Below are 25,590 nucleotides of genomic sequence, written 5' to 3'. Positions count from 1 at the left end.
CCTTTAAATGATAATAGGTTTTGTGAGGTTTGTAATCATAGATAATAGCATTTTAAGAAATTACTTCATATTGGTATTTTGATAATTATATTTAATCCTCTGTATGTATATATGTTCATCATCAAATTAAACAAATGAGATTTAAAAGAATTTTTTTCAACATCATTTAATAATGAAATGAACTACCATAAATTCAATTTGTTTCATTCTTTATTTAATTTACTATCATAATTATTTCTTTATTATCTTCATTTGTCTTAATTGGACATTTTGAGTTATTCCAATGTGATAATGGCATGATTGGTAGAGGTTAATTCAGAATGTTAGTTTTTGTACTTTCTATTTATTTTTTTCTCTTTTATTTCACACTCACTCATATTCTTCATTCTTTACTTGTCTTTATACTATAAACTAAGTAAAAACATGATAATTTAAAAGTTTACATGCAAATTATGATGGCTTTCTTTTAATAAAAAACGTTAGTTTAAAAATAGGAAAAAGATTTTAATTACTCATTAGACAAAAAAAAAACCCCAAAATCCTTTTTTATTTTTATAGTGAATGATGTTAAAGCCTATGGAAAACCCCAATATTTTAGTCTTTGACTTTAACAATAAAAACAATGGCCCAAATTATCTTATCTAAAGTCATGTTTTTCCACAAAACAAAATTATCTCGAAACCGTATGATGTTGGTGAGCTGTCAAAAACAAGATCTAAATCGATGAATTAAATTTGTTTCAAGGCACTTTATTATTTTTAGGTAAAACTTTGAGCACTTGGTTTCCACACATTTCCAACACGTTTTTGGTCGACAAAATGGCTGGCTAACTTGATCAAACACTTTGGCCTGTTGGGTCCTTTTTTATTTGATGCAAAAATAAAAACAATATACATTTTTTTTGAGTGAATACATTGGGGTAGAAATGAATGTGAAGTTGTGGAAGCTTGAGACCCCCCAGTAGGTTTGTTCGTAGCATTTATTGAAGGGCTAAAATATTGCTTCATTTTACTTTTAAGGGATTTTTTTTTTCTTTTGTTTTGCCCTATGATTCAGCTTTACAGTTAAATCTCTCTCCATATTTTTTTTATATTTGAGATAGAGTAAGGATGTAATTGAATAAAATTGAATCGATAAAGATTTATGTTTGAATTTGATTTGAAATTTATTATATGAAATTTGATTGGAACTTAATTAAGTTTTAATTTTTAAGTTTAAACTTGAATTGAGATAAAAATTGAATTATTTGAATTCATTTGATTATGTTTGTTTATCGACTACAAAAAATTTAATTTTCGTATTCGATTTTAAATTTAATTATTTGTATTTGAATTTAAATAAAAAATTAAATTGATATATATATAAAAGTAAAATAATAATTTTTAATTAAAATAATAAAAACATATTAAAATATAAAAACTTGATTATGTTAGTAAGTTATTTGAACAGAATATTAGAATACTTGAATTTGATTTATTTAATAAGCTAGGTTACTTGAGTTAAGCTCAATAATAACCTAATTGAATTTGAATTTTATTTGAATCGAACTCAAATAATTTATAAATATTGATGTATCATTTACGTATTTAAAATTGATAGAATTTAAAATTTGATTTTCAATCATTAAAATTAAAATTTTAACACTCTATCAATAAATCAAAGAACCAGCAATCTCTCCTCATAATTTCTCGTTTTTCATAAATAAAAAAAATAAAATCATTGTTTCTAGTTTTATTAAAATTAATACTTAATCATTCTATAATAGGCTAAAAAAATAAAATCCCATTTATCATCTACTCATACAAACCATAAATCTAGGGTAAAAAAACTATAGCTAACTTTAATTTGCCTTCCAATTTTGATTCTGTGAGAGGATGAATGCACAACTAAAACCCTTTTTTCCAATTTTCTCATTTACCCTTCTAAAAAATATTTGAATTTGTAATAATTAATTATTTTTGTAAAGGACCATCGTCAATTGGATATTTGTATGCACCAACAGCAGCATCAGGCTTTATTGGGGAAGTTTTATTTTCTTGCTATGTTTATGCATCAGCAGCACCATCTCCATGATGGAAACATCATGAATACTTATATCCATCCAGTACTTTTTCCTTTATGGTAATTTGTACCCCCTTTTGTTTGATGTTTGGCATCAGAAACAATTCGATTCTGTTTTGTTTGCCTGGTAGCGCATTTACTTAAGCCCATTATTGCAATCATAACCAGTCCATCAGGGCCCATGATCCCACTCTATGAGCTTCAGGACAGGAGGCAGTACTAATACTCGATGAATGATGGACACTTACCTACTGGTTTTTACTTAATAAAAATTATTTTTTCACTTAAGGTTTGAATCTTCTCTCTCCAATTTGTACATTGTGTGTACCAAAGGAAAAAATAGTAGTACTTTGTGAATTGGAAGAGCGCAGATGGGCAATGACAAAGGTTAAAAAGGCTTTTGCTGCTGATTCAGTAACCACATAATTGTAGTAGGAAGTGGGACAGGTAGCTTTGCTGGAAATGGTGGATGAGATATATGCAGGTTTTCATCGAATTGGTAGTCCAGATATGTGAATGCCGTGGATTCTTCAAGTAAAATTGTTTTTAACTGCTGTCATTTATGTTGAGAGTAGTTCTGATACGTTATTATAACTTCTGTGTGAAGAAATTTATGGGGTAAAAAGTAAGAAATTAATCGACCCTCCTACCTACAACTTTATTCCACCTCTAAAGTAGTAAAATTATTGGCCAAGATACCAACATTAGTGATAGGCATCAACACAAGTTATGTGCTTCAAATGAAAAATATGCAAGAATTGCAACTGTGAAACTTATGTTTCTGCCATTATAGAAGTTGACCAAGAGCAAAGAGGAAAACTTAGACTTGTCGTGTGTAATGGAGTATTTACCAGTTTCTCTTACTTGGTAGTTAATACTAGCAGAGTAGCATTTTAATTACAGTAGTCAGGAACATGAAGACTAAACCGTTAGCTGGCATGCATGGTGAAGGACTCAAGATTCCTATGGTCTGACTGCAACTGAACCTGGAATCATCAGCACCACGTACGGCCATAACCTATATGGAATTAGTAGAAGTGCCAGCTGCCAGGCGTCTGGCTTTACCAACATTAATCTTCAGATTCCTTAAGGAGGCCAAAGGCCAAAGGCAAAAAACAAAGAAAGGACTAGATAGTAATCTAGGATAATTAACAGCTAGCATATCAGCAATGCTAGCATATTACTCAAACTTGAGATCTCTACCATGGAGGCAAGCTATGGACACTACATCCTATTGGGTCGGCCATATTATAGAACAGGACTAGGGCATGTTGAACTGGGATGGAATTTATGAGGCTTATGCTCCTGCAAATGGTTGTAATAAAAGCAGACAGGTAGAATTGGTAGATATGGTGGATGAGCTACTGCATGGTTTTTTATCATATTGTTACTTTGGAAATGTGAGGACTCAGCTGTGCATTCTAGTAATTTTGATCTCATCCAATATCATTCTACACCAAAGTAAATTTGTTACCGTAAATTCTTTTGCGCAGAAATATATATGCAGTAAAAGATGATAAAGTAATCCTTCCCACATACAATTTTTCCCACTTATGAGGAAACTCATTGAAAAAATACCATTAATATATACTTGAGCTCTTAAAATAAATGAAGCTTGGTTTCAGCCATTGGAATTGCCTCTGTCGTTCCCATAACATTTGGAAGTGCTGAGCAAAAGAATTAGTAAAGTTCAGTAAAAGGAAAAACTTTGTTATATATTATGGACTACTTTCAAACTTCTCGGTATCTTCTTGCTTCCTCTTTCCCAGCTCTACCAGTAGAGTCAAAAGAGCCTCACACATTTCACAAGCTTCAGGCTGATTAGGATTCTACTTCCATGAAGAGTAAACCATCCAAGCATGGTCAAGCTTCTGGTCTGGTCTGACCATAATGGAACCTGGAACTTCAGTATCACAGCATGTCACTAATGCATCACTCTTCTCCCCATATCTGAGCAGCAGGTGAAGTGCACATACAGCCATGGCAGCAGAAATTGGAATTACTATGGGTACTTGGTGTCCAAGTCTGCCAACATTGTCAAACTCCTCACATCAAAACTTAGGAAGGGGAAGCCGAGGAAGCTCTGCATGAGCTATGTGTGTCATTGTAGCAAGCACACCAGGAGCCACCCTTGCTTCCGAGTGGAAAGAGATAACAGGGAGGCCCTCAGGTAGCTTATGCTTCATGATGAATTCTTTTCTCTTTTCGTATGTGAGATCTTCCATTGCGCATATATCACCCTGCAAGATATATATTTGAATATGTCCACACCGACATTTGCTGTGCACTTTGAAAGAATATCAACCTTGAGATCAGATGAAAATCTCTACATCTGATTAACATTTATAAAAATGACAAATAGATTTGGACGTGAATAAATGCATACACATAAGCCTTTTAGTAAATAAAATAATAGCATGGTACAAAACATGATACCAAAACCTCAGATAAACTTGACTATGAAGTTTGAATTTCATTCTATCAATTTTAAAATGGATGCCTTTAGGAATCGATGCATTTGTTTCTAGAATCATATAAGACCATGCGTATCTTTCTTTAATAACTCTTCATATCTATTTAGTAAGGACTACCTTGGCGATTTATTTGTTGGCAGAGGGAAGTACAAAGTACCTTAATCATCTTGCATATCAAAAGCTCCATGATCCTTCGAGTTTCTTTGTCAGCTATCCAACCTTCATGAAGAATATCAGAAGCTGTGGGGGTGCCACCATATGGGCACTGGACTAGTGCCAGTCCTGCAACTTTATCTTCTAGTTCAGACCAATAAATGAATAATGATGCAGCAGAATCAACTCCACCTTTGCTGTGCCCAAGCAGTATTACACGTTTGCCAAATCCCCAGTACAGCTCCTCAATGTATTGCTTCAGCTTCCATGCATTGAGCTCCACTGATGCCTTTGTTTAATAAGTAATAAAAGCTTGAGTAAAAACATGATATTTGAAGGTGGAGGAGAATGTGAAGAAATACAATATGAACTGAAAAGAAAAAAGAAAATGGCATGCCAAACTTCTTAACCATACAATAACAGGAGAATCAGAGTTTCTTATGCCCCAGTAGATCTGTAAGGTCTTAGATAATTTACTAAGCAACTCTTAATTACCTCGCTGTGGATTTTTGCTATATGGCATGCTAAACCCATTTTTGAAAAGAATCTCTTAGTGGCCACAAAATATGAAGGACCATGATTGCTAAAAAGGCCTGACAAAAAATTAGAAATCTACATTATAAGGGAAAGCTATAGTGAATGCCAATTGATGAATGAGGAACAAAACTAGATAGCCATGATAATCTCATACCTGGAACTAATAGATATACAAATGAATTGGGCAAAATGTGTTCTCCATTCCTGAATGTGAAAATTCCAAATCAACCAGCACCAAATAACCTCTGATTAATTAGAAAGAGCAAAACAAAATTAAATTAATTTGGCACCTTATGGCTTCAAGCAATTCCAAGAATCTTGCTGTACCATTCTCTACAGGAGCCATTCCAGGAGTGTGTTGCAACCATCCAACATCATCAGATGAACCACGCAACGTTTTCTGTATCTGGGTTTTAATTCTGAAGATCACAAATTGGCTACTCATGTTATGAAGAAGCAAGCCTAGCAATTTGGGAGAATAAGAGCTTCAAAATACAAAGGCAAGACAGTTTCTGGCAAATTAAAGTTCCAAAACATTGCAGCTGGAGTTGGAAGAAGATTCTATTCTATAGCTAAGTGATATAGCTAAAGTCTGATGACTTTTACTGCCAGTGGTTTTACAGGAAGAGTAGTTTGGACCATTCCAAAATATGGAAAGGTTTCTACTGCTGACACCTGGCATTGGTTAAGGAGAGTCCAAACCAAAATTCCTTGGCATAAATTAGAGTGGTATTAACTTTATGTACCTAAGGTATCTATTATTGCTTGATTGGCAATCTTAGACAAATTAAGTACTCTCCCTCGGATTTAGTCCTGGTGCCATACATTCCACAATGTGTTTCCCGTGCAACGAAGAAGAGGAGTACAGGGACCACTAGGTTTTTTCTTGTAGCTACTCTAAACAAGTTTGGCAGTTGGTTCTTCAAACTTTTGCCATTTAAAGTGTAACTATTAGCTGGTCTGATGTTTTGAATTGGGCTGTCTCTACTTTGAGAGTTAATTCATTCCCAACTCGCCCAGTCTGGTTCAGTTTATTGTATCTAGAGGGAGAGAAACTCGATGTAACATTCCAGCAAGATGAAGTCTCCTGAAGCTATATTCCAACAAGTTGTCTCTGATGTTAGAGCTAGAATTTGTTTCCTCACAAAAGTTACCAATAAGCCCATAAATAGAGTATTGAGTAGGAATTGAGATATAAGCCAAAACAATTTCTAATTTATTTGGAAGTTTTCTTCTCTTGTATCATTAAGCTTGTTTGTGGATATTGGAATAAAAATTCAATTAATACTAAAAAAGAACATTGATAACCCTTGAAAAAGAAATTGACAGGCAACACCCATCGACTCTATTTTAGGAACATGATCCACCATTTTACTAAGTTAAAAAACCAACTTATTTTACCCATAGACGTGCTTGAGTGTATCTCAGATAGTAGAAAGCACATCTCCATGTGGCCAGTGACCAAGCAAGCTGCAAACCAAATAATGGGAACAACAACCTACAAGCAGTAGAAGCAACTGCAAGTAGGGTAGACGAATAAATAAAAATCCAATACAAATTCATAACTATAAACAGTATCATTGCAGCTATGTTAGCAGACCCTGCAGCATACATTCAGGGTAACTTGGTGTGCATCAAAAAACAACATTACTACAGCATATCTAAACTGCCATTGAAGTAATGGGAATTAGCATACTCAAACAAAAAGTGTGAAGGGATTGTGGAAGAATCAATCATGGTATTCAAATATTCATTCAGCACAATAGTACCCTCCTGTGTATCTTCAAGTTTGGTCCCATATCTCATACTATCATTCAGGTTAGACTTACGCATCAAAGAAATCCTATTTAAGAATTACATAATCAGAAAGTAGAATGGATGAACATAACTTTATTTTACACAAATTGGTGAATTTTATAGGTCGGTGTCATGAATAAGCTAAAGGAAAGAAAATTAATACCCTTGAAAGATGAAAGGGACTCCTAGCTTCCTGTGATTGATTTTTAGAATTCCAGAGTCTGTATTTGCAAGACATTCTTCCCTCAGTTCTGATGATCTTCTTCCACAGATTCCAGAGTTTGAATTTTCTGTGCAAGATGTAGGAGATGATGAAAATCCTTCCTGAAAAGATTTATAAAGGATCTGGCTCAAAGATCTTTGATTCTGTCCAGAAGTAATGGCGACTGAATCATCTGATAATCTGTAGACCTCTTGGAGAACAAGATTCTCTGCAGAAACATCTTAACGTCTAAATATATCTGTTATGTTGTGAAAATGCAGGTAACAATGGAACTTCTCTGAGCCACAAAAGCTGGCTCTACATACTGTCCACAGGAGCACATGTGCTTGCAACTGAAAATGAAGAACTCACCTATAAAATTGATGAATCTGCAACTTATATAAGCGGTCCAAGTTGAAAAACTGGTGAAAATGTCATCCATTGATAACGGAAACACAAGAAAGTCCGGAGGATGACATATATTACTCACAACACCTTGATGGACCTGATAAATGGAATTACATTAGACCAAAAAAACTGAAGCTTCTAATCAAATTAATGGTTAAATATGTAATGGAAGAAAACATAATGATGTACCTAAAGCCATAATTCAGTCAGAATGTTTTCTCTTTGAGGAAACGGTCAAAAATGTTCTTAATCAGTACTTACAGATAAGGGGGTTTCAGTAAATCCTCCATCGATATGTAAATCTCCCATTAGATCTTCCAGCTCTGAAATAGCTTAAACTCCCAATCAACCTTATCCATCGAATAAAATGGACCTCATATAAGAACACAAGAAGGATCTTTTAGGAAACTATTAAAACATTGAAAACAGACTTACTCTAGCATCCAAGAAAAAATATTAAAATTAAGGAAAGAATGGCATTATACTAATGAGTAATGACATCCATCTGGTTGCCCTCCAAGAGATTAGCATTCATGTTTTCTCCTCAATTCTGACAGAAACCAATGCTCAATACGTTTGCACGAGGAACTAGACAGTTTCCTTTTGGGGTCAGTAATGAGGACGAGAACTGATGAAATAGACTATAAAACTGAATTAGGATCCTTGTCTGAGTTGAGGTAACTTTAATGTCGAATGCTTCCAAGATTAGTCAGAGATTTATTGGAAATTTAAGACAAATGAATGCCACATTTAGCTACAAGCACTCATATTTTCTTAGTTACCATCAAAAGGGACAGGAAAAAGAACATTAAACAGATAAACAACTTCAAAATCTGTACACAGCAAACCGACTAGATTGATTCAAAGTTTCAAACACAGAAATAACTCACAAAATTGATGTCCAATATTGAAGAAGAGTGGCTCAGTACTGCAAAAACCGAAGCCCAGAAACAGAAAACTTGTTTAAGAATGAAATCAAAGTCCAAATTTAGAAAGGACCAAAAGAAAGAAAACAAGATAAAAATATTCAAGCGAAGAGCACTGCAAAAGTTAGTGTAAGAATTTCTTTTCTGTTTTTTTTTCTTTTTTTTTAAAGAAACAAAGTGTATGACTTTATATATATTGGGAATATTAACAACCGAATGATGAAAGTCATGGGATTGATTTGAATGGAGCAGTAGACGGTAAAGTTATCTGGTTGGTTTTTCCACCATATTTTGCTCTGCTCCACGTCATAAATATCCAAATTGCCCATCACATTCCCAATTTCCGAGCCACCGTTACCAAAACCAAATCCTTATCCTAACCCGAACAAACCCGCCCATCGTCCTCCCACGGAGATCCGATTCTGCAGCTGGAACACCGCCGACGCGCCCAACAAGAAATCGAAGACGACATTCGACTCTACAGCCACTTCGATTCCGCCACTAAAATTGCCACCACCATTGAACCCTCCTCCGCCATACCACCAACGCAACTAGAAACCTACAAATCCTTTGGCTCCCTTTCCTCTACATCCAGACGTTCAATTCTAGGCAAGAAATCCAAGTACTCCAAAACCCCAAACCACCCAGCGTTTCTCAAAGTATCCAAAACTGCAAACTGTCCGCCAACCACTCCACTCGATAAGAAACCCGGGAATGTCGCCACTGGCGAAGACGGCATCTCCTTCGTCATCGACGGTGCGCCATTGGAGTTCAAGTACAGTTGCACGGAGACGCCAAAAGTGAAACCGATGAAGCTAAGGGAACCGCCGTACTCGCCGTTTGGGCCAACGACCATGCCTAGGCCAGAGACGGGCCGGGCTCCGTTGCAGCCCAGTTAGAAAAAGATGAAGGAGTTCGATTTTATCGTATTGCCTCCACCTAATAAGAAAGTTGTCAAACCCATACAGAAGACCGGCCCATATTAGCCTGGACAGGCCCAAGGTATGTCCAGTCCAGGGAGGAGATTTTGGGAGAGCCGTTGAATGCAGAGGAGGCTAAGGAGTTAGTTAAGGTTCGTTGAAGTCACAGCGACAGTTGAATATGGGTAATAATCTGATTATTTACTTTTTATTTGATTTCCTTTTTTTCATTTATTAATTTTCATGAACGAATTTATATGTACTTACCATGTTTATATTTAAGTAAATTATGTTTCAGGGATGACAATTCTTGTATTCATGTTTCATATCAAACACGACTTAAAACACGAAAATTGTCCCATTATCATAATTTATGTTAACACATCAAACAAAAAATATATATATTTTTATTTTTGCAAAACCCATATTCATTTATCTTTAATATATATTTTCATATGGTATTATCAGGTTATATCTAAATTTTTCAGGTCTAATGACAAGCATATAAACTTAATTATGAAGTTTGTATCGTCACCTTATAGGATAGTAATTTATTCTGTAGAATAATAGAGTAATTGGTTGTGCAATTTAATCTGAATTATTCTTCATTGCCTTTTTTTTTTTTTTTTAATTTTTGCTTTTATGTTTAGGTAGGGATGGTTTGACACACAACGTGTTAGATAATATACATGCTTATTGGAAAAGGCGAAGAGTTTCTAAGACAAAATGAAAGGGAGTTCGTACGGTTGATATGGACAATGTGTGAGGTTTGTATTTCTGTTTTTGCATGTTTAAACATTGGTTTATATAAAAGTCGTGTTATTGTTTGATTTATGAGAGGATATTGAAATCATGGTCCATAGAATTGTTTGATTTGCGCATTGTTTTTCAATCTATGTATGATTTGGCAGGAAAGAATAGGAGGGAAGGTTATTTTTAGAAGAGGAAGGGTGCTATTCCTTTTCAGAGCTAGAAATTATAATTATAAAACTCGTCCTCGCTTCCCTCTTATGCTGTGGAAACCTGTTACCCCTGTGCATCAACGGTTGATTCAGCATGTTCCTGAGGATCTAACGATAGAAGAGGCGACTGAGATGAGAAAGGAGGGAAGGAAATTAATGCCAATATGCAAACTTCGTAAGCTGCGGGTGACAGTGGAAAGGGAAATTATAGAAGGAATGCTTCAATTTTGCCCATTCTGGAAATCTAATATTAATGTTTTGGATATTTTGGAGCAAAGAGTGGCGTGTATGCTGACCTTGTAAAAAATGTGAACTTGTTCGGATTAATTGTCAAGGAATTAAGGGAAGTGACTATTGGAGAATTGGTGCCAAACTTAAGTTTCAGTATATTTATATAATTTGTATCTTTTATTGTAACTCTTCCACATATAATTGATAACTTTTTATATTTAGAGCACATTAAGTTCAATTTCTTGATAGCAAAAAAAAAAAAAAGGGAACTTCAATTTCCTTAATTCTTCATTTGCAGGAGTTGGTCCCATTCGTGCTAATCTCATTTGAAGATGAACACATACTAATGTGGAGAGGACAAAATTGAGAGTCGTCCTTCCTAAAACCAGCATTTAACTCAGGCATAGAGAAAAGTAATGCAGTCAGTGCAACTACCACCACTGGACAGTTGGAAGGCCAAGAAGTATCACCATCATGTGTTCAGGCAGCTTGCACAGAACCACCACTCATAAGTTCTCATGATATCAGCATTTAGCAAAGGGAGTCATCTGCTGAAAATGACAGGAAAAATACAGCTCTTGATGCAAAGTCAGCTACAATGTAGGCCAATAAAACAACATTAGATAGGATGGATTATGCCATTGATGAGTCAGAAAGCAAAGGGAATGCCTCTGGAAGTGCCAGAGCCAGTAGCTATGCAATATGTATGTAGTACCTATGGTCTTGAGCCAATATTGAATATTTCTGGCATGGCAAATGAACAGCCAGTAGCTATGCCATTGGAAAATGTTGTCATGCCAAGAAGCCCTGAGAGTAGTGTAAATCATCCAGAGTCTTCTGTTATGGATTCGCTGAAGCATGACAAGCTGGAATATGTTGCTGAAGCTTCTCAAGATATTCATGGGCCAACAAGAGTGAGTGCACCTTGCACTAAGAGGGTTTTGCTTCTCATGAAGCAAGCCGTTGAGAGTAGGAGTGCAGTTGTATTAGATGATGCTACTTTGGATGCTGACAGAATATATGAAAGGGCTGCTGGCTTTGCACAGTCTGTCCCGCCTGGTCCAATTAGGCGTCAGCCGCGTAAGGTGCAATCCAAAAGATTGAAAAGAAAGAACCTGGGGATTTGGAAGTGAAAGAAGTCACAGCAGTTCCCTATAAGAGAGGAAATGAGAAGCAAGCTTCTAAAACTCAAACAATCAAAGATATAGATGAACATCATCTGGATGTAGTACCACAAGGAAGCCTGAGAGTTGATGAACTTGCTAAGCTGTTAGCTTAATCTATATTGGCACTTTCAAAGATGTACTTCGCATATTCTATAGCATGAGATCTTCCCCTGCTTACATACCACCCAATTTTGTTCAAAGCATTGGGTTCATCTTTCTCCAGGATTTTGCCGCACCCTTCGCAGGGGCCAACAGATGCGTTTTTGTGAAATTGTCATACGATGATCTCCCTTTATGTTATGAATTAACTCCTTAATAGCACATACGGAGAGGCTGTAAATCTCATACAAAGTTACTTTTAAAAAAAAAATTTTTTTTTTTACAATAGAGCTCGCTAGGAACTAGCCAGCCAACCCAGAGGACCCTAAGACCTTCCATAAGCTAAGACGAATATAAAGATGACAGTCACATGGAGCCAACCAACGCCTTTAGAGAGCACTTCTTCTCCAAAGGCAGAAAAAAAAAATTAATTGTAATGTGATGGTTTTTTTTTTTTTTTTTTGTGCCAAATATGATGGTAAACGGGGAACAATACCCCTGGAACTTCTATATATAAATAAAACTAACTATTTTAATTTGATGATTGTTAGTTGTTTGTTTATGATAAATTTCCCTCACTGGCCGACCCTTTTGTTCTATCAATCTGCAGCAACAACATTAATAACTAATAAGATAGGCTCAACTCTCATATCTTATTCCGTCAAGAATCCAAAATTTTAACCAGATCATAATTCATAAGCACATTTAAAGCAGCTGTAACTCTTATGGTTAACATACAATCATTCGTGACACACGATTATCTCTTGGTTAGTGCAAATCTGAAAAACATGTTGCTCATATGTTCTGTTTCCTGCATCCAGATAAGAATTAGGCATCTCCGTCACAAGAATCTCTGATTCTGATCTAGTTACTAAATCAGATTTTGCATGCTTCTTTCTTTATAATCAATACTCAGCTTAGTAGTTTTACTCCCTTTTAGAAGTCAAAAGAAGAAGAAGGCAGTTGTCAATCTCTGCTTGGTTGCTGAGAACCAAGGCTTTGATTTTGGCACTCAATTCAATGCTGTTTGGAGTTATTAACTCATAAATTCTGTATAAATCTTTGTCAAGACACGTCAGAACCAATGGACATAGGTTAAATCTCCACCTTTCCTCGTATATTGCTTCATTTGCATTAAAAAAAATGCATGGACTGAAACTATCCGGCAAAAGATGACAAAAAATGAGAGCAAGTCCTTATTCACATCTAGCATTTGTATATAATTTAGTTATAATAACAACTAATATTATTTAGATAATCTAAGATTTGGATTTAATTAGTTAAACAATCAACAATGCTCCAGTCAGTCCAGTGCGTCTTACCAACAATAAAGTAAATCAAACATTTCTAGACATGAATAGGCGGACAAAAGTAAAAACAAAATAAAGATGGGTCAAAATTGAAAATTATTAAAGATTTTGGACATGGGCTGGTAATAAAATAAAAGAAAAAAATATGTATGTTGTGATTGCGGCAAACCAATACATATATATATATATATATATATATATATATATAATCACATGGTATAAAAAAAATTTAAAAGAAAATGAAATACTAGTAGGCAGTAGGTAATTTATAACCTTTCCTCCCATATTTCAGTTTCTCTTTACCTGTGCATGTGATGTGCAAAGACAACCTTGGCTTTGGTTCTTTTGATCTTCTCTGTCTTTATTCAGGTAACTCTCTCTTTCTCTCTCTGTGCTTACTGTTTTTTCATGTAGTTCTAAACTTTTGTGCTTTCTGCAGTTTTTTTTTTCCAAGTTTCTGTTTTTTAATTGAATCTCTTGGGGGGTGGGGTGTTGATGAAGTTTGTTGATTTTTGAATATGGGTTTCTGGTTTTGTTTGGATCTAATTATGAATTTTTGTTCAAACTGTTTCTGGGTTTGATTTTCTGGGATATTGATTTTGCTAATGAATGGATCTGATGAACTTTTTTTGCTGATACATGAATATAGAAAATTAATAAATACAGATTCTAGGTTCCATGCTCTTCTGAAAAAATGAAAAAGAGAAGGAAAAAAATGAAACCTTTTTGCGTAGTTAAGTTTTGCGCCTGCTTCAGACTATTATCATAGAGAATTTTATTTTTGGGTTTGTGGATAATTTGATTTTTTGAAATTTATTTATTTTTTTAGCTTTACTTTGTGAATAAGAGTAGCCTTGGCGTTGCTCTTGGATCATATGGATGTTTTTGGAGTAATAGTTCCATGAGTTGTTTTATGTAGTTACCTATTTTAATTTCTGAGTATTACTCTTTTTTATGGCTTTCTTCAAGTGTTTTCCTAGTGTAGAGTAGTTAGAATTTTGTAAATTTATGCCATGATTTTATTAGTTGATCACAGGTTCCATTTGGTAGGCATTGGCTTCCATAATGTTCTTTTTTTTTTTTTTTTGTATTTCTCAATCGATTTCCTTTAACCATTTTTTTCTAACATGGTAGATCGAATCAGATTGAGCCTAAAGTTCCTCTTTTTTGAGGCCATCACCAAGAGTAATAATTCTTGTTTCATTTTAAATATTTTTATATGGTAATATTGTTTGGAACTAAGTTTTTTCCCTCTTGTATTTCCCCTGACAAATCAGACTTTTGTGCAGGCATGTAACTTTAAGATGGTTATACTATGTGTTGAGGCTGTATTACGTATTTTATGATGGATGGTCCGTAGAGAGGATTAGTAGAGGTTATACTTGAACCACAGTAATATACTGTGATTCTATAAAATGGAGGATGACAATGGGCTTGAGCTTAGCTTGGGGCTATCTTGTGGTACATCATCTGCCACATCCAAAAGCAAAATTGGTAGTTCTTCAGATAATAGGACAGAAGAAGGCAATAGAGGCATCAAAATAGGGGATGACTTTAAAAACTTTCTTCAAGCTGGAACCCAGAAACAGGACCCCAATGTGGGTTCTCAGAGAATTGATCCAGTGAAACCTTCAGAAAACTTCTTTACCGATCTTTCCAAGGCTGCTGGTGATGCAGAAGCTTCTGTGAACTTGAATGGCAGAGGTTTCTTGGGTACAAAAAATAACAGGTCTGCTGAAATAGATGAAGAGAAGTGGTCTGAAGCAGTTAGTAAACGTAAGATGTTGTTTGATGAGATAAACAATCCAAAGAAGCTTGAAAGAGAAGCTCATTATACTGATTTACATGAAAATTCCAAAACATCACATATCTCCCCAACAACGGAAGATGGCTCCACTGCAGAGAATGAGGACGTGGCAGAGTCTGAAGTTGAGGGCTCAACCTTGAGGATGGTTTCACACCATGATGATGGGTCCAAGAGATTTATTGGAGTTAGTGGTTCTTCTGAGGTGCCTAAGGAGGTTAAGCTTGGAATTTTGAATTATGGCAACCCATTCCCGGTTCAATCAGCTAATGCCATGAATGTACCTTTCTTATTACCCATGAAGGATTCTAACTCTGTTGGAACCCCCAGTTCATCAGGTCATACACTACCTGGCATGATAAAGGTTATGCCTACTGGAAATAATGAGCAGTCTGGGACTCAGACTGCGAATCCTGGAAACTTGCCTTTTATGTTTGGTTACTCACCTGTCCAACTTCCTCTGTTGGATAAGGATAATTCCTGGGGGATGGTCTCTCACCCTCCACAGTTCCACCCTTCCTATGCTAGCAGAGCTCCACCTAATCCAGATAAGCACAGTGATGGATTGAAAATATCACAAGGTATCTCTTTCTCCCTTTGCATGAAGAAAGGAAAAGGAAGGCAGCAATGTAATGGGTTTAATGGATGTATATGATTTGTAAAATTTGCCTAGTGATCTGTTTCTTCACATTTCACAGAGAGCTCTGAGCTATCCTGATGTTGACATATGATATATTAAAAGAATGATATATACTTTGTGCATTCTGGAACTCTCTTGCCCAGGCAAGAAAGCAAGACTAATAAGTGTAATTGACTATTCTTGAAGTGAAATGAAATTGAGCTATTGTCAGTCTGTTTTGGTATAACCTAGTACATAGAACTATGTAGGAATTTTATATGATACTTATTCAGCATTGGATTCTAGTATTTAACTTTTTAGATTTGTGCTGCCAGTGGTTTTCAGATTCTAAAAGTATGATATTTTTTTCTAATATTAATAATCAGTTGATCGCTTGTTAATTTGGAATACTCTTTTACCTCCATGTGTTATCGTCAAGGCTAATAATTGTGAATGAATTTTCCCTTTACTGAATGTAGCTTCCATGCATACAATTGTGTGCAATTCCTCTGAGGCTGCACAATATGAAGGCAGGACATTCGAACGAGTCAAAGGCGAGGGTAAACAGCATGCTACAGAGGAAGGCTCCTCTACTCAGTCAGAGGAAGATGTAAAAGGAAGCAGCATGAATCTCAGAGCAAATGCTGCATCTGATCAACCAACAGAAGGCTTATCTCTTGATATTTCAGCCATAAAGCCTGGTATTGCTGCAGACCTGAAATTTGGGGGATCTGGTTCTTATCCAAATTTACCATGGGTTTCAACCACAGGTACTGACCCACAGGGTAGAACAATTTCTGGTGTTACTTACAGATTCAGTGCAAATCAGATCAAGATTGTTTGTGCTTGTCATGGTACCCATATGTCCCCTGAAGAGTTTGTTAGGCATGCCAGTGAAGAGTGCGCTAATCCAGAGAATAACAATGGTTTGTCAACATTTCCAAGTACCAATCCTGCTGCCTCTGCACAGAGCTGAAGCTTAAAATTGTTCTTCCGTGCCATGAAATACATTGACATGCAATCAAGTATGACTGCTATGGCCTTGAATACACTAGTGAGAGTCCTTGCTTTTCTCACTGAGTTTAGTTATTTGTTTCCTTGCCGGTTGTATTAGCTGCAGTAGTTAAATAGTGCAATTGTATGTAATAATTTCTAGCACCATTTCTTTGTCAAATAGTTATGTGAAGCATTTTACTTTTGTAGTAGCAGTTCTTCGAGAAAATCATTTTCTTTTTTGTTGTAGTTATTTGTCAGCAGTGTAAGCTTCAGATTCTGACATGCTCTTATAGCAGATAAGGAGATTTCTCACCCACTTTAGTATATATGAATGTTTTACGTTTTTATGATAATTCGATTGCAATGCACGTAAGCTGTCGGGGATTATTTCAAATTAATTTACTAAGTTAAACTATCTGGTATGTCGTAGTAGCTAATGTTAATGTTGGCAGGATGAGTAGATCATGGTTTTAATTTTGGAAAGGTTATTGAAAGGGTTTGGTAGGGCTATAATCTGCTTAGATTCATCATCGATCAACTGCATCTTATCCTTTCAGACTTGATCAATCTGCTTGTAGTGAACAGGCAGTTATGGAAATTTAATGCATTAGAATGTTTTCACATTGAGCCAAGTTTATAGTACGGTCTGTTTATGACAGTTCAATGGCATACAACCGGAAGGTTGAAGGTGGATCTGATAATTTTAAAAACATAATAATAGAGGATATAATAATAATATAATTTAAAATTTTAATAAAAATTATTTATGAATTTTAAAAAAATATGTTTTGTATTTGATGTATCCACATGAATTATAATAATTTTTATATTTTACATATATTAAATATAAAATAAACAAATATTAATATATAAATTGTCAGATGTAACGAGTCTACTACCTACATTGCTTACAATGAGACAAGATTTATAAAACTGTTACTTTTACCTTCTCAGTGAAGCAGGATTTTATGACTGTTACTTTACCTTAGCATGACAGCATATACTGTTTCATAGAACTCTATTTTTTCAGATTGACAGACGTTGTCTGATTCTTCAAAGCTAAATGGTTGTGATATACCCATCATCACTCGGTGCTTTTAAGCAAAAAGAGAATCAGAAAGTTAGGGAATTGGAGAAGTGAATGGAATTCTTGAAGTTTCCTTTTCTTATATCATGACTCCGGTAAACATCACAGCCTCATTAACAATAACCCTATATTTTATTACCTGTAATGCTTGTGTATAGTATGAGTTAACTCTGGGTTTCCCCCATTGAATTTTGTCTCCATATGCTTTCTCAGAAAGGACTGCCGGGTTTCTTGTGTCTCTGTTTATTCCCCACAGCTTGCTTTCCCAATTGAGTTGGAATAATAATCATTTGCTTCCTTCAAATTTTGCATTGGATACCAAGCCTTTTATCTGATGAAAATTTTAGAAGATCAAAAAACGAACAGGAATTTAACACAAATGGCCGGCCTTAATCTCATCCTGAATGGGATATATCTCTCCAATTGGAAAGCTTGTTACTGAAAATGTCTATTTCAAGTTTCACATGGATTTTTTTAATTGATAATTTGATAGGTGGCATCAGAATGTACAAAAAAACTTGTTAAATATCTTGTCATGGATGATATCAGTTGTTTTCTTGCAAGGTTTTTGCCATCCAATAAAACAACCCCAGCAGGTCAAATGCCAAATTTTGTATTCAATCAAAGGCCTCTCCACCATGATATCACTTCTGAATTTTCACATTTAAAAACCTGCATTGAAATATAAAAATATGCTGCAAACCACAGCCTAAACAGAAAGTAAGGAAACCGACAAACTGAAAGGATTCCTTTTTAAGGGGAGTAACATGGTTGTCAGGACCATGCATAACAAACCCACATCAAACTACCCCCACATGGACTATTAAGAGTTCTGTTCGGAAAAAAATACCATTTTCCAGCTGAAATAAAAGCAGGAAAGCAATAAAATTCCGATGATTCGATTAAGGGTGATTAGTTTAGTTCTTCTATTCCTGCTTTTCCATATCGATGCACAGTCCCCCTCTAGCGTGAATAATCCAGCTACAGGAGATGCTGTCTCAAATTTCCGACCGAGTCTTGTGGTTGTCATAGGTATTCTCTGTGTCATGTTTACCTTAACATTTTTCCTGCTTGTCTATGCCAAATGCTGTCACAGGGGAGCAACCGTTCATGGTAATCATCCTCCTAGAATACTCCATCGGACGAGGTCTCAGCTGTCCGGGATTGACAAGAAAGTTATAGAATCGCTTCCTTTCTTTAAATTCTCTTCCCTTAAAGGATCAAAACAAGGGCTTGAATGTGCGGTTTGCCTATCAAAATTTGAAGATATTGAAATTCTAAGGTTGCTGCCTAACTGCAAACATGCCTTTCACATTAATTGTATTGATCAGTGGCTAGAAAAGCATTCCAGCTGCCCTCTTTGCAGGCAGAAGGTCAACGCTAAGGACCAAACAATCTTTACATACTCAAATAGTATGCGGTTCTTACTGAATCAATCTGAGCTAAGAGAGGACTCTGACATAGAGCTGTATGTCCAGAGAGAGCAAGGGAATGGTTCATCAAGATTCAGCATTGGAAGCAGTTTCAGGAAAACTGAAAAGGGCGATATCGAAAATGAAGTTCTAATTCAAGAAGAAGATTGTGACAAGGATGGTGATGGGAGGGCCTTCCATAAGTTTAATCACAAGATCATTGTATCTGATGTAGTTTTGAAAAACCGATGGAGCAGTGTGAGTTCTTCAGACCTGATGTTCTTGAACTCCGAGATGCTTAATGATATCTCGAGCAACAGATTTTCTTCCCTGGAAACGGATGATGTGCGGTTTACAAAAACTAGACCAATTGAAAACGAGCAAATTATGAAGATCAAGGAGGAGATGGAGATAAAGAGATTGTTTGAGAGAAAAGTTAGTTCAATCAACAAAGACAACCCAGTTTCAGCTCCTGGTCTTCCTTCAACATCAAATTCTGCAGCCACTTCGAGTCATACATCAAGGGTTGTTAATCAAGCTGAGAAAAGATCAATGTCAGAGATCACTGCTGTATCGAGGTTTCGAGATGTGAGTACAAGAAACAGAATGAGTGAGTCTTCATTGTCTGAAACTTACACAAAGGAGGAAAGAATAAGGCGGCTTTGGTTGCCAATTGCTAGAAGAACCGTCCAATGGTTTGCAAATAGAGAAAGAAGGTCTCAACAATCTCAGAATACAACACAGCATTTAGATGTTTGAACCTGTTGATCGATGGAGAAAATTTAATTTAGGTAGCTGCATTTCGTGCATAATTTCAATAGCCAAAGCTACACAATTCCTTTGATTATTTTCCCTGATTTTACATCAATCTCATTCTTTTTTTCTTTTTTTTCCTTAAGGATTATGTTTCTGTAATGGACAAATGTCCAAAAAACACAGAAAGTGACAGGTATCTTTATCCACTCCATTTATTGTGTTTTGTTACATAAGCAACAGCGACCAAAAAGCCACCTTCTTAATTCATCTTCTACGTAAGCAAAAGGAGCCTGCTTGCCGACCTGGTTTTCCGAATTAAGCATGTTAATTTTTTTTAAAAAATTTCCTTAGTGCCAGACCCAAGGAATCTGGTTTTGAGAATCAAATCTGCCAATGATACCATCTCATTTGTTCAAGTAATATCCAAAAAATTAATGGAATTTCAAAAGCTTATAAGTTACCTGAAATGCAGTAAATTTTATGGCCTTACCATATCAAACAAGGGAAACAAAATCATTTTGTAATATGAAATCTTAACTGTAGTGATTCCTAGTAATTTGGGGATAGACCGAACAAAATAATTCAATTCCTGAACTAAAACATAACCCCCTAATTTAAAAAGAAACAAAAATAAAAATTTAGATTTAATTTAGTTAATTTATACAATCATTATTAAGAGATAATATCTAATATGGAATCGAGTATTAGTCATTGAATTATCGTCTATTGTACTGCATTTTTATTTAAAAAAAGAAAAACAATAGAATAAGTAACCAAAGTTTAATCTAAATTTAAAGCACTATATTTAAGCTTCCATATTGTCAACTTGCAATATAATGGCAGCATATTTATTCTTTTTATATAACAATAAAATTTCAATTGTTATAAGTTAAATCAGAAGTTACACACCAACTAATTTCACTACCCATATCTTGTCATTTTCCTTTTGGGTCAATTGCATAAACCGATCAAAGAAAAAATCTAAATAGAATAAGGTTCAGCCCCATGGCGATTTCTCAAATTCAGCCATTTTAATATTGTTTGCCTGTCTAAATCGCTGGCGTAAGAGCTGGAATTACTTAATCTGCTGTCGTATTAATGTAAGAGCTGATTCCCTCTCTTGTCCTGCCTAGCCAAATCTATGAAATCATCCTTGAAGAACCCATGTTATTTATTACAGTAATACATTTTTCTCTGCCGATTAATAATATAATGAAATCCTTGGTCACATTTAGTACCTGGAAAATAAAGAAAACGAGATGCTTCTGCTTCTCTTATAAAAAATCGCAGCAGTAGCCTTGACCCAAAAACTTTGTTAAGTAAAATTCGAGTTATAACTCAATTAAATTATATGATCAACTTTTAAAATGTGATGTTTATTAAATTAGAATCAAATCTCATGCAATCCTTACTCTATTCTAAGGCCACAACCTCCTTTGTATTAAACAAAAAAAATTGTTCAAGCAGGTTAAATCACATGTCGTTGTTCCTGTCCAAATCATTTACATAAGATTAAGCAAGTTATGTTGGTTATGGTTTGATTATCTAATTTATGGAGTAAGAATTGGTAAAACTGTTTCCATTTTATAATAGCAGCAGTTGATGTGATTAGAAAATACAATAAACGTTCAAGTTCCTTTGCAAATGTCTGAAGATTTGTAATTCATTCTTTTTATTTAATCAAATATCAGCTATCTCACCTCTTTTTCTTTGTCCATAACTCCTTAACCAGATCGCCCAACTCAGTTACTGAATACCATCCTGAACGCATGGCTAATAAACCAACAACTCCGTAGAAAAACACGAATGGGGCTATCACTGCTCGTTTGAAAATGTTGGAGGCAGTGGTCATTTGAACACCGTAGAGGAAGACCATGTGAACGGAAGCAATCACCACCCACATCATTAAACGAATGTACTCCCAGCTAACCGAATTCCAATTGAGCTTTGAGGGGCATGTCAACACTAATATGATGCTCATGGATGCCAAAAATCCAATGGAGTCCCACACCAAAAACCAAGTTAGGCTGTTGGGTGAGATTTCTCCTGCAACTGATTTTCCTGGTCTGTGAGTGTCATTAGAAACAGAAGCACCCCAATCCTGCCAAAGTCCTCCAGGAGGATTTAATGCTACTTCGAAAGTCACAGTAGCTATTAGCACTGCCATTACCATGATTCCTCTTCTCATTTCGACGAGCCCCTTAAAAGAATTTTTGGTATCCCTTTTAGAGGTCAAGTCATTCGTCTTTGTGTCTACATCTATCACGGCGTCATTAGCTTGAGATAGTTCTGTTAATGCTTGACTATCAGGTTTTGGCATGCTTGCCAGATGGAGCATCTGTACAACTTCTTGATCATTTGATTGATTTGGACCTTCCCCCAGAATATCCAAGGCCTTCAGCTTATTGGAATTCACTGCGTTCACATCAAGTTCAGGTTGCTCCAGCAAGAATTTCAATACCTGAATAAAGCAAATTGAACATAACTTCATATCCATTAAAAACTGTAATCTAGCTACTTAATTACTGCAGACTGTAAGGATATGGATATACTAATTGTGAGAATTAATCTCATGCGGATTCAATGATCTTACCTCATGCTGTTTCCTCGCAGCAGCCAAGTGCAAAACAGTGTTGCCTTCATCATCTTTCCAATTAAGCATCTCCTTATCCTCGAACCCCTCAAGTAAACCCCTAAGCCTTTTACATCCATTTTCACTCTTCACAGTTAGATGCAGAATCGTCTCCCCTCTATCAGTGACCTCTCTTACGGAATCTGGACAAGCTAAGATCAGTGCAGCAACAACTCTGTCTCTCCCTTTAATCACTGCCAAATGTATAGGAGTTCTCCCCTTCTTGTCCTTCCGTCTGCAAAGCTCATGGTCAGTCTCTCCATCAATTTTCAGTAACTCTTTTACTATATCCACATGCCCATTTGCACAAGCCAAGTGAAGGGGACTATAGCCTTTGCTGTTTAAAACTTTAGCAAATCCAGGCTTCTGGCTGAGAATATACCTTACAAAATCGGTATGCCCATGCAAGGATGCTATATGCAAAGGAGTCTCAACTGAGGTATGTGTGCTGTTATCTTCAAGAATAAGTGGATCTTCCTCAATAAGTTTGAGTAAAGTATCTGTGTTACCCTTACGAGAAGCCTCAAATAGCCTCTCGTCCATCTGGGGAACTAGAAAACTTAAGTGTTAAGAGTACAAGAGCTTGACAAAACTCACATAAAAAGCCTCTATAAATCCCTGTCTCACAGATTTAGGGTGACAAATCTCAGCAAATTGATGCTCCCAATCAATACAGAAGATAAATTCAACTGCAAAACTAATAGATGACAATATATATCCCATGCCGATGCCGAAGACCATTTTTCATTACATCAACGGAGCATGTTAAGTAGAGTTGATGATAAAAGTATTGTTTGCCTCCTTGCTACAAAACGCTGCTTAATTTTCTTGAAGAAGTTTCATTACCACGCCAGTGAGTCAATCAATTTGTCGTCAATGCCCCATGTTCCTATCTTTTGTTTGAAAGTTTATGCGGTGCGCCATAAGCACGTTGTCAACGTCAATTGGTCAACATGATTAGGCAAAAAGCCTTCAATCAATCAAGTCGAAAAAAAAAAAAAAATCAATCAATCACATAAGAGATAATAATTTAATATGATTTGATCAAATCGACTTATATCTACGGATGAAAACAAGATTCACTAGTTGTAAAAAATTACAAATATACAAATCATATTAATCTTACTCAACAATTAATACCCATAGACTATCTTAATCTCCTCCAGTCTTATAAAGTATTTTTAACTCAAACAAATACATATTCATATGCATCATTTCAACACAAATAAACACATACCTATATGCACTCATGCATCATACATATGTAGATCATCTTAGTCTTTTTTAATTCACTCACAAACATTCATATCTATACGCATCCATAAGTTATAAATCTCCAGTAGTCTTATGGAGTGTCTATCCTATAAAATCCTATAAATTTTTTACATCTTTTTCTCTTACTTAACCCTATAGAGACTCTATCTATTTATAAGCATACAAACTTATCTATTAAGAATCTCTTTCATCTTAAAAGTCTTCTTGTCCATCAAGCAATATCTAATCAATTCTAAATAAATCTGTTTTGAGATTTAAGTCACTATTCTCAATAAACATTATTGACAATAAGCACCATAATTTGAAGGTGATACAGTTCCTCTAGAACCTGTTCAGCTGTCTTGGTCCTCCTTCCTCGTTGAACAATGCATGGTACGCTTTAACTCCATAAATTCAACATAGATATATGTTTGCTGTTATCTTTAAGAATAAATGGATTTTCCTCAAAAAGTTTGAATAAAATAGCTACCCTTGCGAGAAGCCACAAATAACCTCTTGTCCATGTGAGAAATTGAAAAACTAAAGAGAATTAGAGTGGTTAAGAGTAAAGGTAAAGAGTATAACTTACATATGCACTTGGACACTCAAATAAGATATTGGAATAAAAAAGGTCGAAAAAAGAGAAAAATAAAAAGAAAAAGAAAAAATAAGATAGATAAATAGTATTTGGATAATTCTATTTATAGGTGGAAAGTGAGAGGTCCATGGGATAGAATAGTGACGTAGCTGAGTTGACATAGCATTGTATAAATAAGGTCGGCCTGACATATCGGATCGATTAAAAAATAAAAAACATCTCTAACTGTTTGTTGATAGTCTCTAATGAGAACGAACTAATATACTTGCCATAATGTGTATAGTCGTCGAACTAACCCATTAAACACAAAACATGGAGTCTTCACTAATTTTTTTTTAGCTAGGTGTAACTGACCACTTAAGTGAATTTATCATTTTTAAGGTTATCCCAAGCTTACTAAGGGTACTTAAAAGAATAGATTCTAGTCTTCTAAACAGAACTGAGTTTGAGAGTGCGGTTATATGTAGGAAAGGTTATAACACGCCTATAATACTTATCCTAAAATGGTACCAATTAATCTCATATTATTTTTTTAGCCTTTATTAAAATGGTCTTTGATTCCTAATTATTTAATTTATTTGTTAATTTTAGTATTTAAATATTGGACATATTTTTAAGTTTTTTTCAATGCTTTGGTCGATCCCCTACAAATATTTCTTACTTTAAGAGTATTCAAGTAACACAACTATTTCCTTGAAGAGGCATAATCGTTGAATTTATTAAGTATTTTATGAAAAAAATACAAAGTAAAATTTACAATTTAATACAATTCAATAAAATACAATAATGAAATACACAAATCAATACAATAAAATACAATAATCATAATTACAATCTAATCAATCATAAAATCATCATAATTCATTTCCAATTTTAATTTTTTCAAATTAAAAATAAATAAAATTTTTTATATTGAGATCAATTTTTAAATCTTTCAACGCTTTGATCGAATTTAGAAAAAATCCACTAACTTAGAAATTTTTAAGAAAATTACATGCTGGTAACTTTTTTAAAGTTTCATCATTGGATAAAGTTTTATCATTGGATGAAATTTTATTTACGCTTCATTTATTTTATTCTATAGATTAAAATCTTATAAATAGTAAATAATTTAATCAACATAAATTAATCAAAATATAAATAAAAGAAAAAAATTAAATACAATAAAACTAAATAAAATAAAATC

The 25,590-nt window shown here is 34.9% G+C and overlaps 3 protein-coding genes and 2 pseudogenes across 6 annotated transcripts; 3 read left to right on the top strand and 2 right to left on the bottom strand.

Annotated features, from left to right (window-relative positions):
• Positions 1 to 3,612: 3,612 nt before the first annotated feature.
• Positions 3,613 to 8,892, bottom strand: LOC111299118 (uncharacterized; annotated as a pseudogene). Its single transcript, XR_016329692.1, has 10 exons — positions 8,523 to 8,892; positions 8,118 to 8,273; positions 7,894 to 8,005; positions 7,597 to 7,729; positions 7,186 to 7,453; positions 5,516 to 5,644; positions 5,380 to 5,429; positions 5,184 to 5,281; positions 4,693 to 4,977; positions 3,613 to 4,301 (listed from the first exon to the last, which is right to left on the bottom strand). The product of XR_016329692.1 is annotated as an uncharacterized LOC111299118 (transcript).
• Positions 8,530 to 12,217, top strand: LOC111300854 (CRS2-associated factor 1, chloroplastic-like; annotated as a pseudogene). The gene is made up of 6 exons (XR_016330128.1): positions 8,530 to 8,681; positions 8,870 to 9,663; positions 10,129 to 10,239; positions 10,373 to 10,615; positions 10,714 to 10,817; positions 10,968 to 12,217. The product of XR_016330128.1 is annotated as a CRS2-associated factor 1, chloroplastic-like (transcript).
• A 1,278-nt stretch (positions 12,218 to 13,495) lies between these two features.
• Positions 13,496 to 17,018, top strand: LOC111299117 (ninja-family protein mc410-like). 2 transcript variants are annotated; one of them, XM_022894106.2, is made up of 4 exons: positions 13,496 to 13,615; positions 14,381 to 14,431; positions 14,536 to 15,631; positions 16,149 to 17,018. In XM_022894106.2, exons 3-4 carry the CDS (start codon positions 14,662 to 14,664, stop codon positions 16,643 to 16,645), a joined length of 1,467 nt encoding a protein of 488 aa, XP_022749841.1. In that variant the 5' UTR covers positions 13,496 to 13,615; positions 14,381 to 14,431; positions 14,536 to 14,661; the 3' UTR covers positions 16,646 to 17,018. The 2 variants fall into 2 exon arrangements, with proteins under 2 accessions (XP_022749841.1, XP_022749842.1); XM_022894107.2 differs by lacking the exon at positions 14,381 to 14,431.
• A 124-nt stretch (positions 17,019 to 17,142) lies between these two features.
• On the top strand, positions 17,143 to 21,332 carry LOC111300346 (E3 ubiquitin-protein ligase ATL42-like). The gene has a single exon (XM_089747163.1). It carries the CDS (start codon positions 18,646 to 18,648, stop codon positions 19,921 to 19,923), a length of 1,278 nt encoding a protein of 425 aa, XP_089603289.1. The 5' UTR covers positions 17,143 to 18,645; the 3' UTR covers positions 19,924 to 21,332.
• Positions 21,333 to 21,484: 152 nt separating this feature from the next.
• On the bottom strand, positions 21,485 to 23,415 carry LOC111300345 (ankyrin repeat-containing protein BDA1-like). The gene is made up of 2 exons (XM_022895980.2): positions 22,514 to 23,415; positions 21,485 to 22,381 (listed from the first exon to the last, which is right to left on the bottom strand). The coding sequence occupies exons 1-2, from the start codon at positions 23,093 to 23,095 to the stop codon at positions 21,617 to 21,619; spliced, it is 1,347 nt and encodes a 448-aa protein (XP_022751715.1). The 5' UTR covers positions 23,096 to 23,415; the 3' UTR covers positions 21,485 to 21,616.
• Between the last annotated feature and the right edge of the window lie 2,175 nt (positions 23,416 to 25,590).

This window comes from Durio zibethinus, chromosome 18 (genome assembly GCF_047325235.1).
Source record: "Durio zibethinus cultivar Kanyao isolate XHJ-2024 chromosome 18, ASM4732523v1, whole genome shotgun sequence".
Lineage (NCBI taxonomy): Eukaryota > Viridiplantae > Streptophyta > Magnoliopsida > Malvales > Malvaceae > Durio > Durio zibethinus.
Note: the sequence above shows the minus strand (reverse complement) of the source record. Positions and strands in the feature narration are given on the sequence as shown.